Source organism: Chaetodon trifascialis, chromosome 20 (assembly GCF_039877785.1).
Source record: "Chaetodon trifascialis isolate fChaTrf1 chromosome 20, fChaTrf1.hap1, whole genome shotgun sequence".
Lineage (NCBI taxonomy): Eukaryota > Metazoa > Chordata > Actinopteri > Chaetodontiformes > Chaetodontidae > Chaetodon > Chaetodon trifascialis.
Genome location: NC_092075.1, coordinates 11,806,171 through 11,824,119, shown reverse-complemented (window position 1 = coordinate 11,824,119; position 17,949 = coordinate 11,806,171). Strand labels below are relative to the sequence as shown.

The 17,949-nt window shown below is 39.5% G+C and overlaps 1 protein-coding gene across 2 annotated transcripts; it reads right to left on the bottom strand.

The window, feature by feature from the left end:
* Positions 1-3,049: 3,049 nt before the first annotated feature.
* On the bottom strand, positions 3,050-17,357 carry fyb1b (FYN binding protein 1 b). 2 transcript variants are annotated; one of them, XM_070989736.1, is made up of 19 exons: positions 17,302-17,357; positions 11,204-12,194; positions 8,907-9,033; positions 8,724-8,797; positions 8,249-8,271; positions 7,953-8,014; positions 7,134-7,260; positions 6,610-6,769; positions 6,310-6,430; positions 6,082-6,101; positions 5,880-5,952; positions 5,680-5,766; positions 5,144-5,184; positions 4,596-4,677; positions 4,365-4,464; positions 3,920-4,082; positions 3,779-3,812; positions 3,661-3,692; positions 3,051-3,546 (listed from the first exon to the last, which is right to left on the bottom strand). In XM_070989736.1, exons 1-19 carry the CDS (start codon positions 17,347-17,349, stop codon positions 3,524-3,526), a joined length of 2,388 nt encoding a protein of 795 aa, XP_070845837.1. In that variant the 5' UTR covers positions 17,350-17,357; the 3' UTR covers positions 3,051-3,523. The 2 variants fall into 2 exon arrangements, with proteins under 2 accessions (XP_070845838.1, XP_070845837.1); XM_070989737.1 differs by lacking the exons at positions 5,680-5,766; positions 17,302-17,357 and adding an exon at positions 16,098-16,319 and having other exon boundaries at positions 3,050-3,546.
* Between the last annotated feature and the right edge of the window lie 592 nt (positions 17,358-17,949).

The following is a 17,949-nucleotide window of genomic DNA, read 5'->3' as shown; positions in this document are numbered from 1 at the left end:
TCTACTACTGGCCCCTGACCCCAATCCTGGGATTGCTGCTAAACTAGGCCAGGATTACAACCATGCTCTTCCCCCAGGCTCATCTCCTACTGAAGGACAGGTACACAAAACACACACACACACACACACACACACACACACACACACACACACACACACACACACACACACACACACACACACACACACACACACACACACACACACACACACACACACACACACACACACGCACTTGCACTCCAGTCATTGTCAAATGTGCGTACTGCAGCGTGTCGTTTTTGCATTACATGCAACGACCAAAGAACTTGAAAAAAGTGAATTGTTTGAAAGAAGATTTTAATTAGATATGTCTGATGTTTCATCTGTTGTAGTATGAAGTTTAACACCCAGAAAAACACACAAAAAGCACACAAACGCTTCGATAATTACATGAAAAATACATTCATTTTTATTAAGTTTGGGACATAATGACTCAGGTCCAAAGGTTGTTCATTTGAGGATGGTGTCAGAATTTGCTGCAGAGGGGACAGAAAACAAGAGGGGAAAAAAGCATGTAAATAAGATATTTTGTAGACATGATGTCAAAATGTGAGTTGTCTGATTAAAATAAACAACAATAACATTTGCATTTATGTCACAAGCGAGTGAGACATGGACATAGAGTGTGTGTGGTCCTCTGTTACCCTCAGACAGTTGTTTGTAGATACGCTCTTGCTCCTCTCTGGCTTTCTTCTCGGCTTCCTCAACCTTCCTCTCCTCCTCAGCGATGGGCTTCAGGTACTCTGAACAAGAATAACACCACAACCGATCTTTATTATCTTTATTATGTACAGCATTGCAACTTTATAACTGGCCGTCTTCACAGGAGACAGTTGCTTTGCCATTGTAGGAAAAGCATTGTTGACAGTAATAACATACTGATTATGAACCTAACTGTACTATTTTCTCACTTTTGTTGAACTGTTGTCCTTGAAATCTGGAGACTGACAGAGACACTATCTGGCGCATGCGCAAACATGAACTTACCGAACCTCTGTTTGCCATAGAGCATGCCGAGCAGCAAGGCAGACCACCTGGCCGTCTGAAAAAAAAGTGATCCAAACGTGTTAATTAGTAACACAATGACGAATAACGACCTAACTCAGTGAACTGAGACATGTCAGTTAGATGTTGTCTATACAGTTATTTTCCTGTAAGCTTTTCAGATTTCGACTGCGATAATGCATTGATGGGACTGTTACTTTAAAACATAACTAGCTGAAAGATAAATACATATCTGATATTTTATATGGTTCTGTCCTTAACAAAACCCAGAATATTGTCAGCGTTTGACAAAATAACGCCAGATAACTGTACATGAAAAAACACGCTGAGCTACGTTAGCCGTGACAGGGGCGAAGATCACTTTTCCCTCCGACCCTTCACGCTAACATCGCAGTTATTGACTGAAATGGCACACTGGAATCATTGCAGCACTACAACCAGCTAATAATGATAATCACGAACTTTGCATCAGACCGATGTGGAGGATCCTCAAGACCTGACAGCTGTCTTTGAGGAGTAAAGTTCACCTGTACAACCTCTCAATGTCAGTGCTAGCAAACAGCAGCTAACATGCTACTGAAGAAGAATGAACATTAACGGCCAGTTCGCCGGCGGTTTGAGACAAAAGCTGACGCTCATAATTAACTTATTCTCTTTAAATTTACAAAGTCATAACAATAACAATCTTGAGGGGGAAATAATCTGTATTATTACCTTGATGAGCGGCGAAACTGCAACCGGAGGAACCATTGTGAATCGAGGAAGTGACGTCCGGGTCGGGCGGAAGTCGTTTTTAATTCTTACTTTTTTCACTTGATATGTGAAAAAAGTTAAAGCCCGGTTAATGCCACAATTGAAGTCACCGGTGCCAACTTTTCCAAGTAAACAAACGTAATTTTCTGAAATGTAATAATTCAAAATGTTTTTTTTTCTCTCTCTCCCTTTGTTTTTCACCTCTAACAACGGACTTAAGCAACAGAAAATAGCTCAATTTCAGAGTGGACTCGCCTCTTAAGGTAACGACGCCTGAGCAGAGTTGGCAAATAAATGTACGTTAACGTTATAATTAGCAAAACAAATACATAAATAAACGGTGGATAAGGAGATAGAAATTTACTCAGCTTAGCCTAATAGAAGAATTGGGCAGGCTATACCTGTAAATATGGAGTATTATATTGCTTAAATAAGGCATATATTTAGAATTAGTCGAGGAAGACAGTCCATAAGCTAGTTTTAGATTTTGTCCAGTCCTGTTCAGACTTGGCATTAAAATTCATCCATCAATTCTCATGTGAGACACTTGAATCAGCCATGCAGGTGTGCTGCTAGAAAATTGGACTCAGTATAATCCCAAACATGTTTCAGGACCCATTGAATCCTTTAGCATTGTCTCCACTTAAAGGCTTTCCTAAATTCATTCATGTGACGTCAATGTCACTCATTCGCTCACAAGTTTGTTCCTGTTGTAGTTTCTGATTTTCGCCAGTAGAGGTCACTGGTTGCTTTCTTGCATAAACCCCAACTGCACTGAGAAGGTCATAACTGAGGAGTTTGTTTCTGATTTATTGACTTGGAAAAACAAGCCGGTAAAAATCCATTCATTCATCCATCATACACCTGCACAGACGTAACTCAACTTCACAAGCGTCATCCAACAGTGTATTATGCATGTTAGTGTGAGATATATGTACTGAATGTGAGAACTATCTACAGCAGATAGCTTCTTACTGTAACAACAGGACAAACTGATATTTGTGGAGAAAACACACTTTTTCTAAAATTGTATGTATGTATGTATGTATGTATGTATGTATGTATGTATGTATGTATGTATGTCATATTTGTATGAACAGTATTTTAGAGGCACTTTGTTGTTGTTTTTTCTTTTGTTGAAACTTGACACCAGAGTTAGCTTAGAGCTGATAACAATTCAGTTATCAGATAGCAATGAAATATACATACAGTATCACATCAATGGCATTAATTAAAACAATACAGCAGGCAATCTTCACAACTTTCATTTACTGGAAACATGTAGCTATTCTTAGAAAATTGCAAAACACAGTGGAAGCGTTCATGTAAATCCAGCTCTGTGGAATTTCCAAAGGCAGTAAAAAAGAGGAATAAAAATGAAAAAATGAAAACAGAAATATGCAAATACTGCTGTTCTGACAAATATGTTCCACTTTGCTGAGATGTTGCAAATAACATAACCACATCAGTTTTGACTCAAAACTTAAAAGGACGACATTGTTCAGAGGAATTAAAGGCAGATTCCAGCTCTCTAAATCATCGCCCACATGTCCAATTTATTCCTAGATTTAAATTTTGATTAATAAATAATGAAGTGAACATGACATCTCAGTCTGATTATCAAGGTAACCATAAGCAGCTCCCAATGCATCATCATCAATAAACAAAATAAATAACAAGAACAAAATCAGTGTAAACCAATAAACACGGCGCGGGATATTTCTCAGTCGTTGTCATAGATGCAATCTGGAAGGACATAATAACTTTGATTAGAAATATTTCTATTATAATAGTGATTTAGGTTTACTGTGACATTATCTACAAGTGATATATTAACATGAAATTAACTGGGACACATACCATCTCCAACATCATCGTAGATATCACCATCGCTGTAAACAAGAACCAAATGATCAGTACAGAGAACAGATTGTTAAGTCTCTTTCTCAGAGGATGTGTGAATGCTTGTGGTACTTACTCCATAACGATGTGGCTGGTCGAAACATAACCGACTGTAAAATACAGACAGATGTGAGATGGTGGCTCAGTGAATGAAAAAGCTGCTTTGTTTGAAACTTGGATGCATTAATTTCCTCAATAACAAGCAGCAGATACTCACATTTGCCCTCCTCGTTCCGACAGATCAGTTTGTTATCCACGGCTTTAACAATGACGTCAAGTTTTTCTCCTGCTTTGACTGGAAGCTCTTTTCCAGCCCACTTCTTATTGGTCAGTGTCGGGACAATGGTCACCTGGTACAGCACCTGTATCTCGCCTTCGTACTGAAAAAGATTGAAAATGACATTGATACATCTTGAGTTTGTCAGTATGAATAAATATTAATTTTACATCTTTGATAGCACAGAAGTAATTTTAAAATGTTTAACTTTATGTTGATGAGGATGATTATACTCAATATTCTAATGAATTTGGATTACAATTATTGTTAAGTATTAATACATTTAAAGTATTGAGCACTGTAGAGTTTTTCTGCAGGTGTGATCCTGGTAACAGTAAAAGAATTGGTTTGTAAACATGCTTAAAGACATAATGGAGAGACGAACTTTAAGCTTTTTCCTGAATTCCTTCTCCTCTTTCTCGAACTTCTTCTGCTTCTTTGGGTCCATCTCTTCAGTCTTGCTTTTGCCTTTCAAGGTTGGAAGGCTGGAGAGTTAAAAACAATTGAAAAAGTAAAATAAGGATTCTTTGGTTACTGAGCATATTTTATAATAAATACACTTGAAATCATGGATCTAGATAGTTGGGAATTTTTATTTTGTTTTAAGATTGATTACCTGCTGAGGGGAGGAAGAGGAGGCACATTTTGAGAGTCAACATCATCGTATATCTCCTCATCAATTGTTGCTCCCAGGTGATCTGTAATAACACATAGAACAACTTAGTGGCTGGTGAAACTTAAATACAAGTCAAAAGTGAAAAGTGTAGCCGTGGCGACAAGTTACAATGACAGTATAATGGTAAAAGCTTAAATGTAGCATAATTGAAGCACAACTAGAGAAGAGTAAAGTCAGGAAAACAACTCAGGAATAACAACTTTAAAAAACAATCTTCTATCTTCTTTCAAATATTACATAGTCGATCTTAAATAATGTTGGCTAAGGACTTGAAGTGAAGAAATGGCCAAAGGAAAGTTGCATAAGAGGTGTGTGACACCCAGAATAGTTTAGAATATGTTTTCCTGTAGTTGGTGTGGAGATTCAAACCAGCACGTCTACTTTGTTTTTGACAGAGAAGCCAAAAGAAAACCCAAAGAAGAACAAATACTGAGAAACATGTATCTTTTTTCATTAAATATTCAAAGCATTATCAGAGTGAGTGATACCTGAATTCCCCTCTGCGGTAAACTGGCTGGGTGGAGGCACTCTGACACAACAGAAGAAAAATTGTTAAAATGTCACATAATTTATATCATCAATTCAAAGTAGGATAATATGATTCAAAGCAGCCCAAATTAATAATCATATTCACGAATTACAAAACAATATCTTAATTAGTGTATTTGTTAAAACATGCTTTGATGGTGTTAGCAGGTGACGCCTTGATTTTCTGATTAAGTCAACAGTCATACGTGAGTTACAGGCATGCAAATGACTCGAGAAGATTAGTAAAATCACGGATAATCAGCTGCACTGATTGTAATCGCAGGAACAGCACCTACAGTAGATGTCAAATTTCAAATCAACATCCTTCAGTGTTATTCAGTGAGAGGCGACATGGTTAATATGATCGGGGGTGACAATCAGCTTCATCTGAGAGGAACTGTTTAGGCATTGAAAGGGGAGTGACGGCTGAAAGATGGGGAATTAAAAACAGTGGACAGTAGGTCTGTGATCAGTCTTACTAATGAGTGTATTTTACACTTTAGTGCTGGCAGGACGTCTGTTCCGGTCAAACATCCGCAGGAAGCCACGAGGCTTCGTAGGAGAAGACCTGGGGTCTGTGGGACTAAAGAGCCAATCAAGGATGAAAAGACCTGTATTGCTTTTTCGGTTTCTTTCTCGTGCATCCTTTAAGTGTCACAGTCAACGTTTGCTGTATGTAAATACATCACTTCCTACCTGACTTCCAGGTTTAGATCAACAACATCATCATATATTTCTCCTCCCTCTCCTGGGAGCGGAGGCAGGACAACTGAAGGACGAAAGCACATAATTGGTGACATGTTTTCTCCCAGTAAAACAACCTTGACATTGATTGAATGCAAAGATTGTAACTGAATATAATGAAATGAATTATACTATTGGAAGATTTTAAGCATACCTCCTGGTCCTTTGATCACACTGTAGAGAGAGAATTTGACATTAACATGAAATAATTTCAGAAACGTTCACTTCTCACTGGATTGGAGAAGTGTTACATGAGCTAAAATTGGTAGCATTGGTACATACAGATTTTACAGACTGGTCCCAGAAGTGTTGTGGTACAAAAAAGTTTTTTTACCATTTCACTTCTCTATTCTTGCAAAGTTACACTGTCTAATTTGGGTACCTGCTGTGAGGAGCAGCCACATCGATGTCATCGTATACCTCAGGATCGTACGCCGGCTGAGCTTTGCGATTCTTCAGAGTGTTAAAGTCAATTTCCACTGAAGTGGTCTTCACATAGCCAACTGTTAGAAACAAAGAGCAAAGCGAAATATTGACTTCACTCATTGTTTGTGGCTCAGTAAATGAAAAATGACAGAAGACAAGGTTGACTCAAAGTCTTGTCATGTATTTACAGGTGTGGCTGGACACAAGCAAAGGCCAAAATAAGTGAGACCAAGGAGGGAAAAATATGTGAATTTACTGGATCCATCCTGTGTTCGTCCCAGCCATTTTCCCTCAGGGTTGCCTTGGACACGGATGATGTCCAGACAGTCTCCCTGCTTCATAGCAAGGTCAGTCTTACTGCCCCTGCAATCCACACGAGCCTTCACTTGGTGGATGGCCTCCAGGGGGCCAACCAACTAACACGCACAGCCATGCACAAACACACACAGACAAAAAAAAAAAAAAAAAAAAAGCCAGAACATTTATATATGACATCATTTGAACAGAACAAGATATTTGTTACTTTTTCTCGAGCCACAAACTATATGGAGGTAAGTAAAATTCATTTTTGCGTTACTGTTTGTGTACAAATTAAACAAACAAGTTAGAACGTTATTGATGAGCTTTAGAAGTATTAGTAGGTGGATTTTTTAGTCTTTAAACAGAGCTAGGCTGGCAGTTTCCCTCTGCAGCTGTCTTTATGCTAAGCTAAGCTAAGCTAAGCTAAGCACTTGCTTGTGGTAGCAGGTTTAGCTGATAGTTCCAGTCTAGTTTACTCACTTTGAATTTCTTTCTGGCATCTTGTTCCTTCTTCTCGCGTTCCTTCTGCTCCTTCTTCTCAGCCTCCAGTCGTTTTTTCTCCTCCTTCTCATCTTTCATCTTTTCTTGTTTTTGTTCCGCTGCATCCCTTTTGAGAGTGAGAGAGACAGCACCAGACAGTTGGAAATAGACAGTCAATTTTAAGTTGTGAGAGACTGACAGATAAACAAGCATTTGCAAGATGCAGCTTCCTCTGTGGCAGAAATCAGACACTCCTTCAAAACAAATTTTTACTAATTGACAAATTGGCTGAAAGAGTGACAAAATAGAAATGCCTACACCGTCTTAATGGCCAGTTTACTCATTTATTTATGATGATTTTTAATGATGGTAAATATCATAGTATGTTAGCCTAAGCTAACCTGAACAGACAAAGCCATCTTAGAGAGTTTTTCTGCTTCTCTATATTCATCTGTATGAAGCACTCCCAGTCAGAATGAGTGATTTCTTGTAGTGTTGCAAAACAACCACTGGAGGGCAGTGTTGGTACAGGTACGCATGAACACATATGATTTAGAAATAAAACCAATACTTGAGTGAAAGAGCTCAGTGCAGAAATGGATTGCTAAATGTGCCTACAGTATTAAAATCAGTGAAGAGTACATTGTGAATTTAGTTCTTTTCATCTTTGGACATAAATATGCACAAATACAGAGTAAAGCACTTCAGCAGTCCATCCATACACAAATACATTGGAATCTAAATAGGAGTTAAAGATGGCGCAGAATCAGTGAGGTGCGGGATAAACACGTAAAAGTTTAATGAGGAACATTGTCTCACCATCGTTCATCAAGATCCTCGTACGTCTCTCCGTCATCATCATCATCATCATTGTTTTTCTCCTGAGCCAGAGAAGACATGAGTAAAAACAGCAATAAAAACTAGTTATGAATTGTTCAGTGACTCATTGGTGATTCAGTAGAGTTGGTTCACATTGAAAATCAGTTGACAAAGATTTGTTTGTACGTGTACTGACCATCTGTCTTTATACATACATGCTCTAGTCTGAGTGTATGTCTGCATCTCCACATGCAAATATGTATTTATGTAAGTGAAAGTAGTTCAGCATGTCTCACCTTTGCCCTCTGACTTGGGTGACCTAAAGACAGACAACAAATCAATGTTACAAGAGAATTTCATCCTTCTGGCATAGTTACAATCACCATGATCTGACTCATAATTCAGATTGGACTATTTTTAGTATTCTAGTAACAGTAACGGAGAGTTGCTCAAACGTTTTATCTCTTGATTCTTCTGAATTATGGAAATCGACATTTACGTGTTAAATTACATAATTACATAAAATAGACTGTCTAGACAAACATTGACAGATTGAACAAATAACCAAAATAACCACCCCAAAGTCCTGGAGTCACTGAAATAGCCTAGTTCCTTTTATTTGTTTCTTCTAATTTTTAAATATGGTACAAGGTTCAGCATCACACAGTCCTGTTCTGTCTTCCTGTGGTGCTAAAAACATTACTGCATTAATGACTTGTAACGTGGTCATCATGACCCATCACATCTGTTCAAATACTGGTGTTACTGAACCTGTGGATGGTGGTAGAGGTGGAGGAGATTTGCTGAATTCATCAACATCATCATAGAAGTCATCTTGCTGAATCCTGAGAAGCACAGGATTTATCTGTTGTTAACTGGAGTAGCTTTATCTGGACAACATACAGAATATATCATTTACAAATGTGTTTGTGTGTGCATGAATGTGTGACTTGCATGGTTCCAGGGTGTCGTGGGGGCAGACTAGGACCCGCAGTCTGAGGGGGCTGAGTTGGGGCCACATGGTTACTGGGGTGAGAGGCCAGAGGAGTTGGGATGATGGATTTCTTGAAAGTGCCAGGACCTGTAACAAAAACACTTTTGTTTGGCAAGCAGCTTTTTATTGTTGTAGTTGGCAGAGACGGAGCTCCTACTTTATAGACTGTTGAATCATTTAATTTATGCAAAGTAACAAGTGGACTATAAAGTAGAATATTTGCCTCTGAATGGAAATGCTCAGTTACAAGTACCTTGAATTGCTCTTAAGTACAGTACTTGAGTAAATTTACTTAATTGCATTCTACCTCTGCAGCCATAACAATTTTTCCACTATTAAAAGGCCAATCACAAGTCATGCACCCAAAACACAAAAGTAGGCAATAAAACACTGATTCAAAAAAGTTGGGATGTTCTGTAAAACATAAATAGAAACAGAATGCAAATATTTGCAGTTGAACTGTGTTCACCAACAACGGTTTTACGAAGTGTTCCTGAGACCATGTAGTGATATTTTGGTGAACCTCGCTCCATCCTTGCTTGTGAACACCTGAGCCTTCTTTAGGATGCTGTTTTCATATCCAATCATGATACTATTACCTGTTACCAATGAGCCTGTTTACCTGTGGAATGTTCCAAACACTCTGTTTTATTTATGTTTTACACACCGTGCCAATGTTTTGGAAATTGGGTTGTACATATTAAATTATGTCCTAAAACCTTACTCATGGTATAGCACATAACAATAACAAAGAGTTTATTCATAGCCTGTAGGGTAACAGTGTGACTCCTGAGAACAGTCAGTCTTCCTTCACCTCAGGCTGGCAGTTTAGATCAGGTATAGGTCAGAGACTCTCACTCGAAACTATCCCTGTTTGCTTTAACTTACTTCCCCATGTCATGAAGCAAACTCAGCTGTCAGAGCAGAAAGCGAGGGGGGAGGAGAAAGGAGAAACTGGACAGGGAACTTGGCTGGGGGAAATAGAGGAACTGTGTGTTTGTGTGACTTTGGTCTCTTATCTGAAGCTCCAAACAACTGTACAGCAGCTTCTGTTCAGATGCTGCATAAGTACTGTATATCTTAAAATGGTTGGAATAAATGTACTTTTAATGCTATAATGCACGAACCGAAGTTGTTTGCATTGGTTAGATAAGCCAAAGTAAACTTCAGGCTACACATTGCCAGCGTCACTGAAACCACACTAACACCAGAGACAAGTCCTTTTCACACGTCTGAAAAGCTTTCACAGTCTGTACAAAGTGGTGCTGCTAGTGATATAGAGAGGAAATGGACTTGAGACAACAACATAAGAGGAACCCCTTCTTTTTCATACTGATGAGGCCTGTTTGTCGCCCTCTGTCATTGAATCCTCTTGACAACAAGTACCTACATTACATTAGAGAGTGTTGATTATCCAAAATGTTGATGCTTGTTTATTTGAAAAGAAATTGCGACATCATCTTTTGCAGTGTGTGTTTTACTGTGTTTGTTGCATCCTTATTGGGAGCAGGGGACCAATTACATCTCATACCAAATGGAAAACAAATCATGCAAATGTAGCCAAGTTAGGGTGAAATATTCCTGCCTGTGGGGCCACATGTGTGTCCCGTCTGGCTGACAGAATTTCTTTACTAAAGCTCCCTTTCTCTAACCCACCCTCCATCTTCCAGCTGTTCACAGCAACTAAAGTCATTTGTTCAACACTTTTCCTACTGAAAAAGCCATAAAATGTACTTCGATATTTATTTTATTCAAACTCACAATATGTAACTTTAAAATGTCTAAAAATGACTGAAGGCCAGTGTGTTGCAGTTTTGTGTCTGTTCATCAGAACCAATCCAGCAACACCTACAGAGGAACCCTGAAAAAGACTTTGTGACTTCTTACTGTGCTAGTTCAGATGAAATTACAAGAGAAAGGTACAAACAGAAAGTCAGAACATATGTTGAATGTGACTGAATCTAAATGAAAAATACTTGCCTGAGTTTATCTGGGGCCCTAAAAATATGATCACACATCTGTGAGAGTTTTACAGTAAGCTGTTATTGTTGATTGTGCTTGTGATAACGCTTAAAAATACAAGTGACTCTGTAATGCATTGCACCACACTGATGATTGATTTCACTTGTGTAAATACTGATATATATTCACTCACTGGATTGGTGGTGGTTGAATCTTCCCATAATCAGTGGTTTTGTTCCTATCTCTGTGGTGTCACTATTACACAAACAAAGCCGTTAACCAAAGTCCGACTTACCATTATCGGAGGTCTCGGCACCTCCTTTAAAGTTCTCCAGGTTGACTGTGGGTGGTCGGTTGGGCTTGGCAGGGGCAGGGCCCAAAGCTAAACTGTTGGGCAGGGGGTTACGCTTGGGGCCTGAAGTGGCATCACCGTTAATGCTGCTGGTCTGAGAAAAAGGCTTTGGTGGCTTCCTCATGCTAGGTTTTTTACTGGCTGGAGGTTTTGGTGGAGGGATGGAGCCAGTAGCAGTGAGGGGCGGTTTGGTGGCTCCATCTGCTTTCATGCCACTATCTGGCTGCTCAGTCTTGTCCTTCTCCTTGTTGAACATATTTTGAGCAGTCCTGAAGCTGGAAGGGGGCTTGTTTGCCGGAAGTAGAGGTTTGTTCATGGTGTCCGTGTTAGCTCCTGCCATCTCTTCATTTTGTTGACGTAATTTTGAAATGCTGCTGCTGATTTTTTGTTGTAAAGGAGGCATGTTGGGTGGTGTGGAGCCGGCTGCACCCTCACTACTGTCTTCTTTCACCCAGCTGGGTTTGGAGGTGAGCGCTGGAAAGGTTTTAGGAAAGGCAGGTTTGGAGTCAGACAGGGTGGAGCTGAGGGAGGGTTTGTTCAGAGGGGGCTTCTGTCCAGGACCTTTAGCTTCAGGACCCAGTGAAAGAGGTGGCTTCGAGCCTATCTGCTGTTTATTAGGAATGAAAGGTTTGCTGTTGGTGTCATCCTGGGTGTTTGCAAACCTGTTAGCCAGGGCTTTAGTTTTGTTTGGTTCATGGGCTTCTGTGTCACTTTTAGTTGATACTGTATTTTTCAGAAAATTAGGTTTAGGAGGAACATTTATCGCACTGCCTGAGAGGCTCTCTAATACAGGTTTCTTCGTCTGTATGGTTGGGCCAGAGGAGAGGGTGGTGTGCAGGGCTTGCTTGGTATGTCCAGCCGGTGTGGTCTCGTCAATGCTCGCCCCACTCGCCTGAAAGCGAGCCATGATGGCCTTGACATCAGCTTTGTTTTGCTGGAAAGAATAAAAGAGGCCCAGAAGGGGGTTATTAATCAGAGTACAAAACCAAAATTGAAAGTAAAAATAGGATGTGCTTTGCATGCTAGAACATGAAAGGACTGCGGCAAACTCATAAACAGAAATAGAAACTTATGGACAAAAGTAAAAGAGGAATCAGAGAGAACAAGATGCAAATTTCAATAGACTGACTTAAGATTTCACATAGGAATAGGGAGCTGTACATTGTATGTGTGTGCCGCCATCACTCTGTTACTAATGGTAAAAAGTTTTGGCTAGTGTTTTTGCCACATTTGCCTCTATCAGAAAAATATGGCCAATCATTGTTTTTATTTCGCTGTTCTCTTTGGTTTTAACTGCAAAGTAAAACTCTCACCACTTTACAAGATGGTATAAAACAGGAGCTCCCCATAACACTAATATATGACAGAAATGGTTATGTTTATTACTTAATGAGCTCTGGAATAAGATCATTCAAAGAACCATAGGGAACCAAGATTCCCCAACACTTATCAAACCAGCTCCCCCCTATGATATGGAAACTTTTTCAATTATTCGCGTAATTAGCCTATAAAAATGAGTTCTGGACACCAAAATCATGTGTCCCTCACATGAAATTAAAATGTACAAATGAAGCACAAATGGGATATTTGGAAAGAGAACGCCAAAAGTTAAGACACCTGAAAGCAACAATATATAGTATTCTAAAAAAGATAAACTCAGGAATGAAAACATTTACTGCTGAGCAATCAACCAACACAGCTCATCATTGCAAATAATGGGTATATTAAGAGCTTTATTGCCTCTAAGACAGTTTGCATTGACTTCCTTGTTTACCTTTGTTATAGACACGTTTGTTAATTGTGCACATTCTCCATAGTAGGTCAACAAATGGTACTTTTGTCAGTAGTTTGTGGTTTAAGAAGAGGGCAACGGATATTTACAATTTGCCTGTTTTGACGCTGAATGAGCCTTAGCAACAGAATGGCTTATACTGTATTGTACTTTCATTGTTTATCACACTGAAAAGAAGCCAATAGCAACAATCTATAGTGTTGTTTCAGCTGAAACATGAATGGATAATCCATTTAAACATCTGGAATCTGAGCATCTGAGCACCCAGAGGTGTGCTAAATGGCCAAATGTTGAGAGAGCTACATCACTAGCTACAAGTTACACACCAAATGTGGCCATAACAGCAGGTTTGATCCGGTGCCATGCAGCTGTTTCACAGAGTGTCACAATGGATTGACCAAGTAGCAGCCACACCTATTTTGATAGGGCTGGTTTGACTGGAGTCAGACACCATAGCAGGAAGTGTAGATAAGAGCACGAGGACACATAACAGCTGCTGTACCAACAGCAGAGAAGTAAAAGTGAGGGAAAACTGCACAATGGAAAGTATAAAGTATATGAAGCTCAATGGGAAGTTAAACCACTTGTGTTTACTGTGAACAGTTACACCCAGCTAGAATATTGTAAAAACAGTAACACCTACATCCATGCAGCTGCATATAAAGAAAAGAAACCACTGTGTGTTATTGAAACTAGAATGATCTCAGCCAAGTCGATCTCATTTGTATAGCCCCATATCACATATGGTCTCTCTGTGAGCTTTTAAATCTGTACAAATAAGTTGAATATCGAGATTCTTATTTCCTAAAAGTTATGCTTATGCACTGCTAACAGACAGTAGTTGTAGGAAAAGATTTTATTAAATGTTTAAAACAGACTGATACTTTTTATTCCACTGTGGAAAATTGTCACCATTTGAATCCATTGTAACCGTCATACATTCACTTAATACTGTCTGCTACCGGTCAAGCATGCCACAGCTACTCACTTCATTCATTTGGCAACTTCCAACATTTACTTTTTACCAACCAAATTTTAATCTAACTGAGGTTCCGTATAAGACTGCTATATTTGCAAGATTATGCAAAAACATGCAACTAAGAATCCCTCTTGCCAGGCTTCAAATCATGTACTTACGGCCAGACCTTGTTTGGGCCAATCAGTGTCTAAAGAGAAACTACTGGCAGCTACGCACAGGCTTGTTTAGATATATTTACAGCGACGCTGTTCCTTTGAAAACTTTGAAATACTTGAGAGTATTTCATCATTGAAGGAAGAACAAAGACCGGCACTGAAGGAATTTCTCGATGGAAAAGATATCTTCACTCGTCTCCCAACTGGCTTTGGCAAGAGTTTGATTTACATCTTATCATTCATTGATCTGACTGAAGTTAGCCTGTGATAGGCGGTGATAGACAGGTGGTTCATCCAGCGTTCACCTGCAGAGTATTTTTGAAAGTGCCTGCCCTTTTTCAGACAGTCTCCATGGACTCTTCCCACATGGTTCTGTGAAACAGATCATCTGATGCATCATGTTACAAAAGATTTGAGTAAGTGTTACTTTTTTAAATATAGAGAAACTTACATCATTAGATCTTAAATAGATCTGGGTTCATTTTGTTGCATCTTTCTGGGTAATATGTAATCTATGATTGATCTTAAACTGTAGCTCCTTTGCTCTGTTAGTGATAGAAAGCCAAATAGGTTGAGCCACATATCATCTCCAGTCCTCATCTTCAGTGTAAACACCAAAGTCATTTTCCCCTTCTGCATTAATTTTAGCTGTGTTTTCTTTCACTGTCCCACCGAGTGACCCATATAACTGTGTTACTTATTTGGTTGAGTCCTTGCTATCATTGAGTATTCGTTCTAAACATTAGATTGTACTACAGTATTGAGACTGTGTGAAATTGGATGGAGTATCACTTTAATGGTGCCAGTAACATGTTGCAGTTGTGGCACAACAAAGTGTGTTAACAAGAGGCCTGACGTGTTGCTGAATATGAAATCAGGGGTAAAGAAACTGAGGAAAGTTCCCTCACTACGCCTCTGTTTCTCAACCACAGTAAACTAAAAATTACCCAATATGTTCTGTTACATTTGCAATTACCGCTTCTCTAAATGTCTTTGCAGTCACAATTTTGTAAAAACCTACAAATTCTGTCAAATCCTGGAAATAATTATAACCTTCATAAAGGTAGGATTTATTGCAGGGCTGTTCTATCAGACTACACTGATTTTAACTGGGAGCACCCAACAACCAGGTAACTGAGTATAGGTAGAGGTTTAGATAGGTTTACCCTGCATACAACCCGTTGTTTTGGTGCAGGGTCACTTAATCATTGAGAACAACAGCATTGCTATGTTGGCCAAATGGACTTCAGCTACTGAGGTGGAGGTAGATAAAAATGCTGATGTCTATGCAGTTATTCAGTACAAGAACATTTCAAGGGCAATGACCTGCTGAGAAGTGACTGAGAGACAAATGAGGTCTTCCGGTCAACGCAAAGAGGAACCATGATTTCTATTTCCAGTGTGATGAAAAGTGGAGGCCAGTTGTCTTGCTCAATCACAAAACAGGAAAAAGATGACTTTTCTGTTTTTACACGATACGTGTGAGCAAATGAAAAATGCCTTGACTATCAAACATAAAATTAAACGAAAATAACATCATTGATCTTAAGCACAAAAGTAAACACTAATAACTAAAAGCCAGTCCACAAGTCACTAAACTGACTTTGCAGTCTGTGTTCTGTTTTGAATTTAACAGCCTTTTCTCTCTAATCACACATGCGGCAACTTGCTCAAACAAATTGGCATTATCAAATTCACGTGTACAAGAATAAATGACTACTTGAAGGTGTTGTTACAAAGAAACACATAATGTCCATGCATGACCAGTCTTGTAAAATGCTCATAATAAAGATTTAACAACTTATTGGGGCCGCTTTCTTTCATTAAATCTTACCAAGGCACTCCAGAGTAAGTCTAATATCTAGAGAGTGATTGTGAAATAGTTAAAGTTGGTGGGTAAGTTGTACTCACCATATTGAGGACGACGCTCCCTGGCGTCTATGCTATATCCAAACGGCTGGTGTGTAAAGTGTTGGAGAGTGTGTTTGTTCAGTGTGTCTGTGTGAGTTTCTGTTGGTGTCAAAGAAAGAAAGGTGCCGAGAGATAGCAAATAACGAACAGCGTGACAAAGCATTGAGTGTGTGAGCCTGTGTGTTTGTGTGTGGCAGGGGGGGATGTATACTCCAATTCTGTCAGTGACATAAGCAGACTGCTTGACTACTTCCTCTCTTGGTAGCATGTGTGTTTCGTGTGAGTGTGAGTCCCACAGCCTCTGTTATCTGTGTGTTTTCATCTCGTATTTGCCTATCCCTGGCAAACTCCGTGCAGTTCCCCCTCTGTGCTCAACATCTGATGCTCACTCACTTCGTGGCAGATCAACACACAAACCACGGTGAGACCTGTTCCCTAGCAACAATAATAAACACTGTAAATATGATGAAGAGATTATGGTTAACACAAATGTGACAGAAATAAAAGCTACAGCCATAATAAGCAACAACCAGAGGAGACACTGTAGTAAAGAATCTGGGCATATATACTGTATAACAAGAAGACTAAGTTTATAGCCATGCTGGCTGCTCTGTGAGGCTGAAACCACTGCTGTGTACCTTGGCACAGCAGTGGTTTGAGCCTCACAGAGCAGCCATGCTGGCTGCTCTGTGAGGCTGAAACCACTGCTGTGCACCTTGACACAGCAGTGGTTTGAGCAAAATGCTAACGCAAGAAAGGCAATGTGTTCGCAGCGTCAGTGCTAACATGCTCATGTTTACCAGGTAAAATGTTCACTGTGTTTGCCATTTTAGTTTTGAGTGTTAGCATTTTAACATTTGCTAATTAGCACTAAGCCGTACGGCTGCAGCTGATGTGAAAGTCATTAGCTTTGGAAAGTGATTGGTCAGAAATCAAAGTATTGGAAGGAATTCAAATTGATGATAACAGCATGTGAGGAAGAGTCAGGAGATCAAGTCATTAGGATTCTTCCTGATGAGCACAACAATGTACAAAATCCAAATTTATTGGCAATGCATCCAATAGTTGAGGTATTTTGCAGATGGGAAAATTGTGACGCACAGTAGCCTTCTGTAAAATGTCCAATAGTGCGTTTGTTTTATTGACATTATTACACAACGAAAGACTTTGTCATTAGAAGTTTTACATTCTGTTGGCTACTTACAGTTGTTGGTGTGTGGCTGCATGTCATCTGTTTGTTATCGTCAGTCATGGTTGCTAGCCAGCAAACAAGCTAGGAATGAGCTAAGATGGGGAAACGCAGGTTTAATATACTAGGAGGAAGATACATTTCAGAGATCGTTGACTCCAGCTGTGCACAGCAGCAACTAGTGGGGCTATGCTAATGCCTGCATTGTTCGCACACAGCATATCTGAAACTTCCTCTCAATCCCTCGCAGCTTCTTAGCAGGCGGCGCTGAGCAAAAGCAACACACGGGGCTGAAGTGCTAGAGGTTCTTCACACACTGTGAGCATGCATCATTCATTTACAACCAATGACATACACAGCAACTCTAAATTTTTCTTTTCTGTCAATGAAAATGTTTCGACATTCTTTGGATCTGAAATCCCTTATTTGTTGAGGTCTTAAAAAGATCTTATAAAGCACAGAATTTGAATTGCAATCTGAGTCACTTTGGCTACCAGGGTGGGCAGGAGGAAATCAGGTGGCAACGATCAACACTAAAATACATCAACACCAGACTGATTTGATCTCAGCGAATAAAGAGAAAAACAGACAACAGGAGGACAGGTGTCAACAGATGCTTTCTGTGAGACTCTCTCAACCTCAGTGGATCTAAAGAGAGCTGAT

Coding starts and splice junctions, on each gene's coding strand:
- fyb1b (XM_070989736.1), bottom strand. CDS start 17,349: ATGACTGACGATAACAAACAGATGACATGCAGCCACACACCAACAACT. Junction 6,770..7,133: donor ATGCCAGAAAGAAATTCAAA/GTGAGTAAACTA, acceptor TGTGCGTGTTAG/TTGGTTGGCCCCCTGGAGGC. Junction 6,431..6,609: donor ACGAACACAGGATGGATCCA/GTAAATTCACAT, acceptor TGTTTCTAACAG/TTGGCTATGTGAAGACCACT.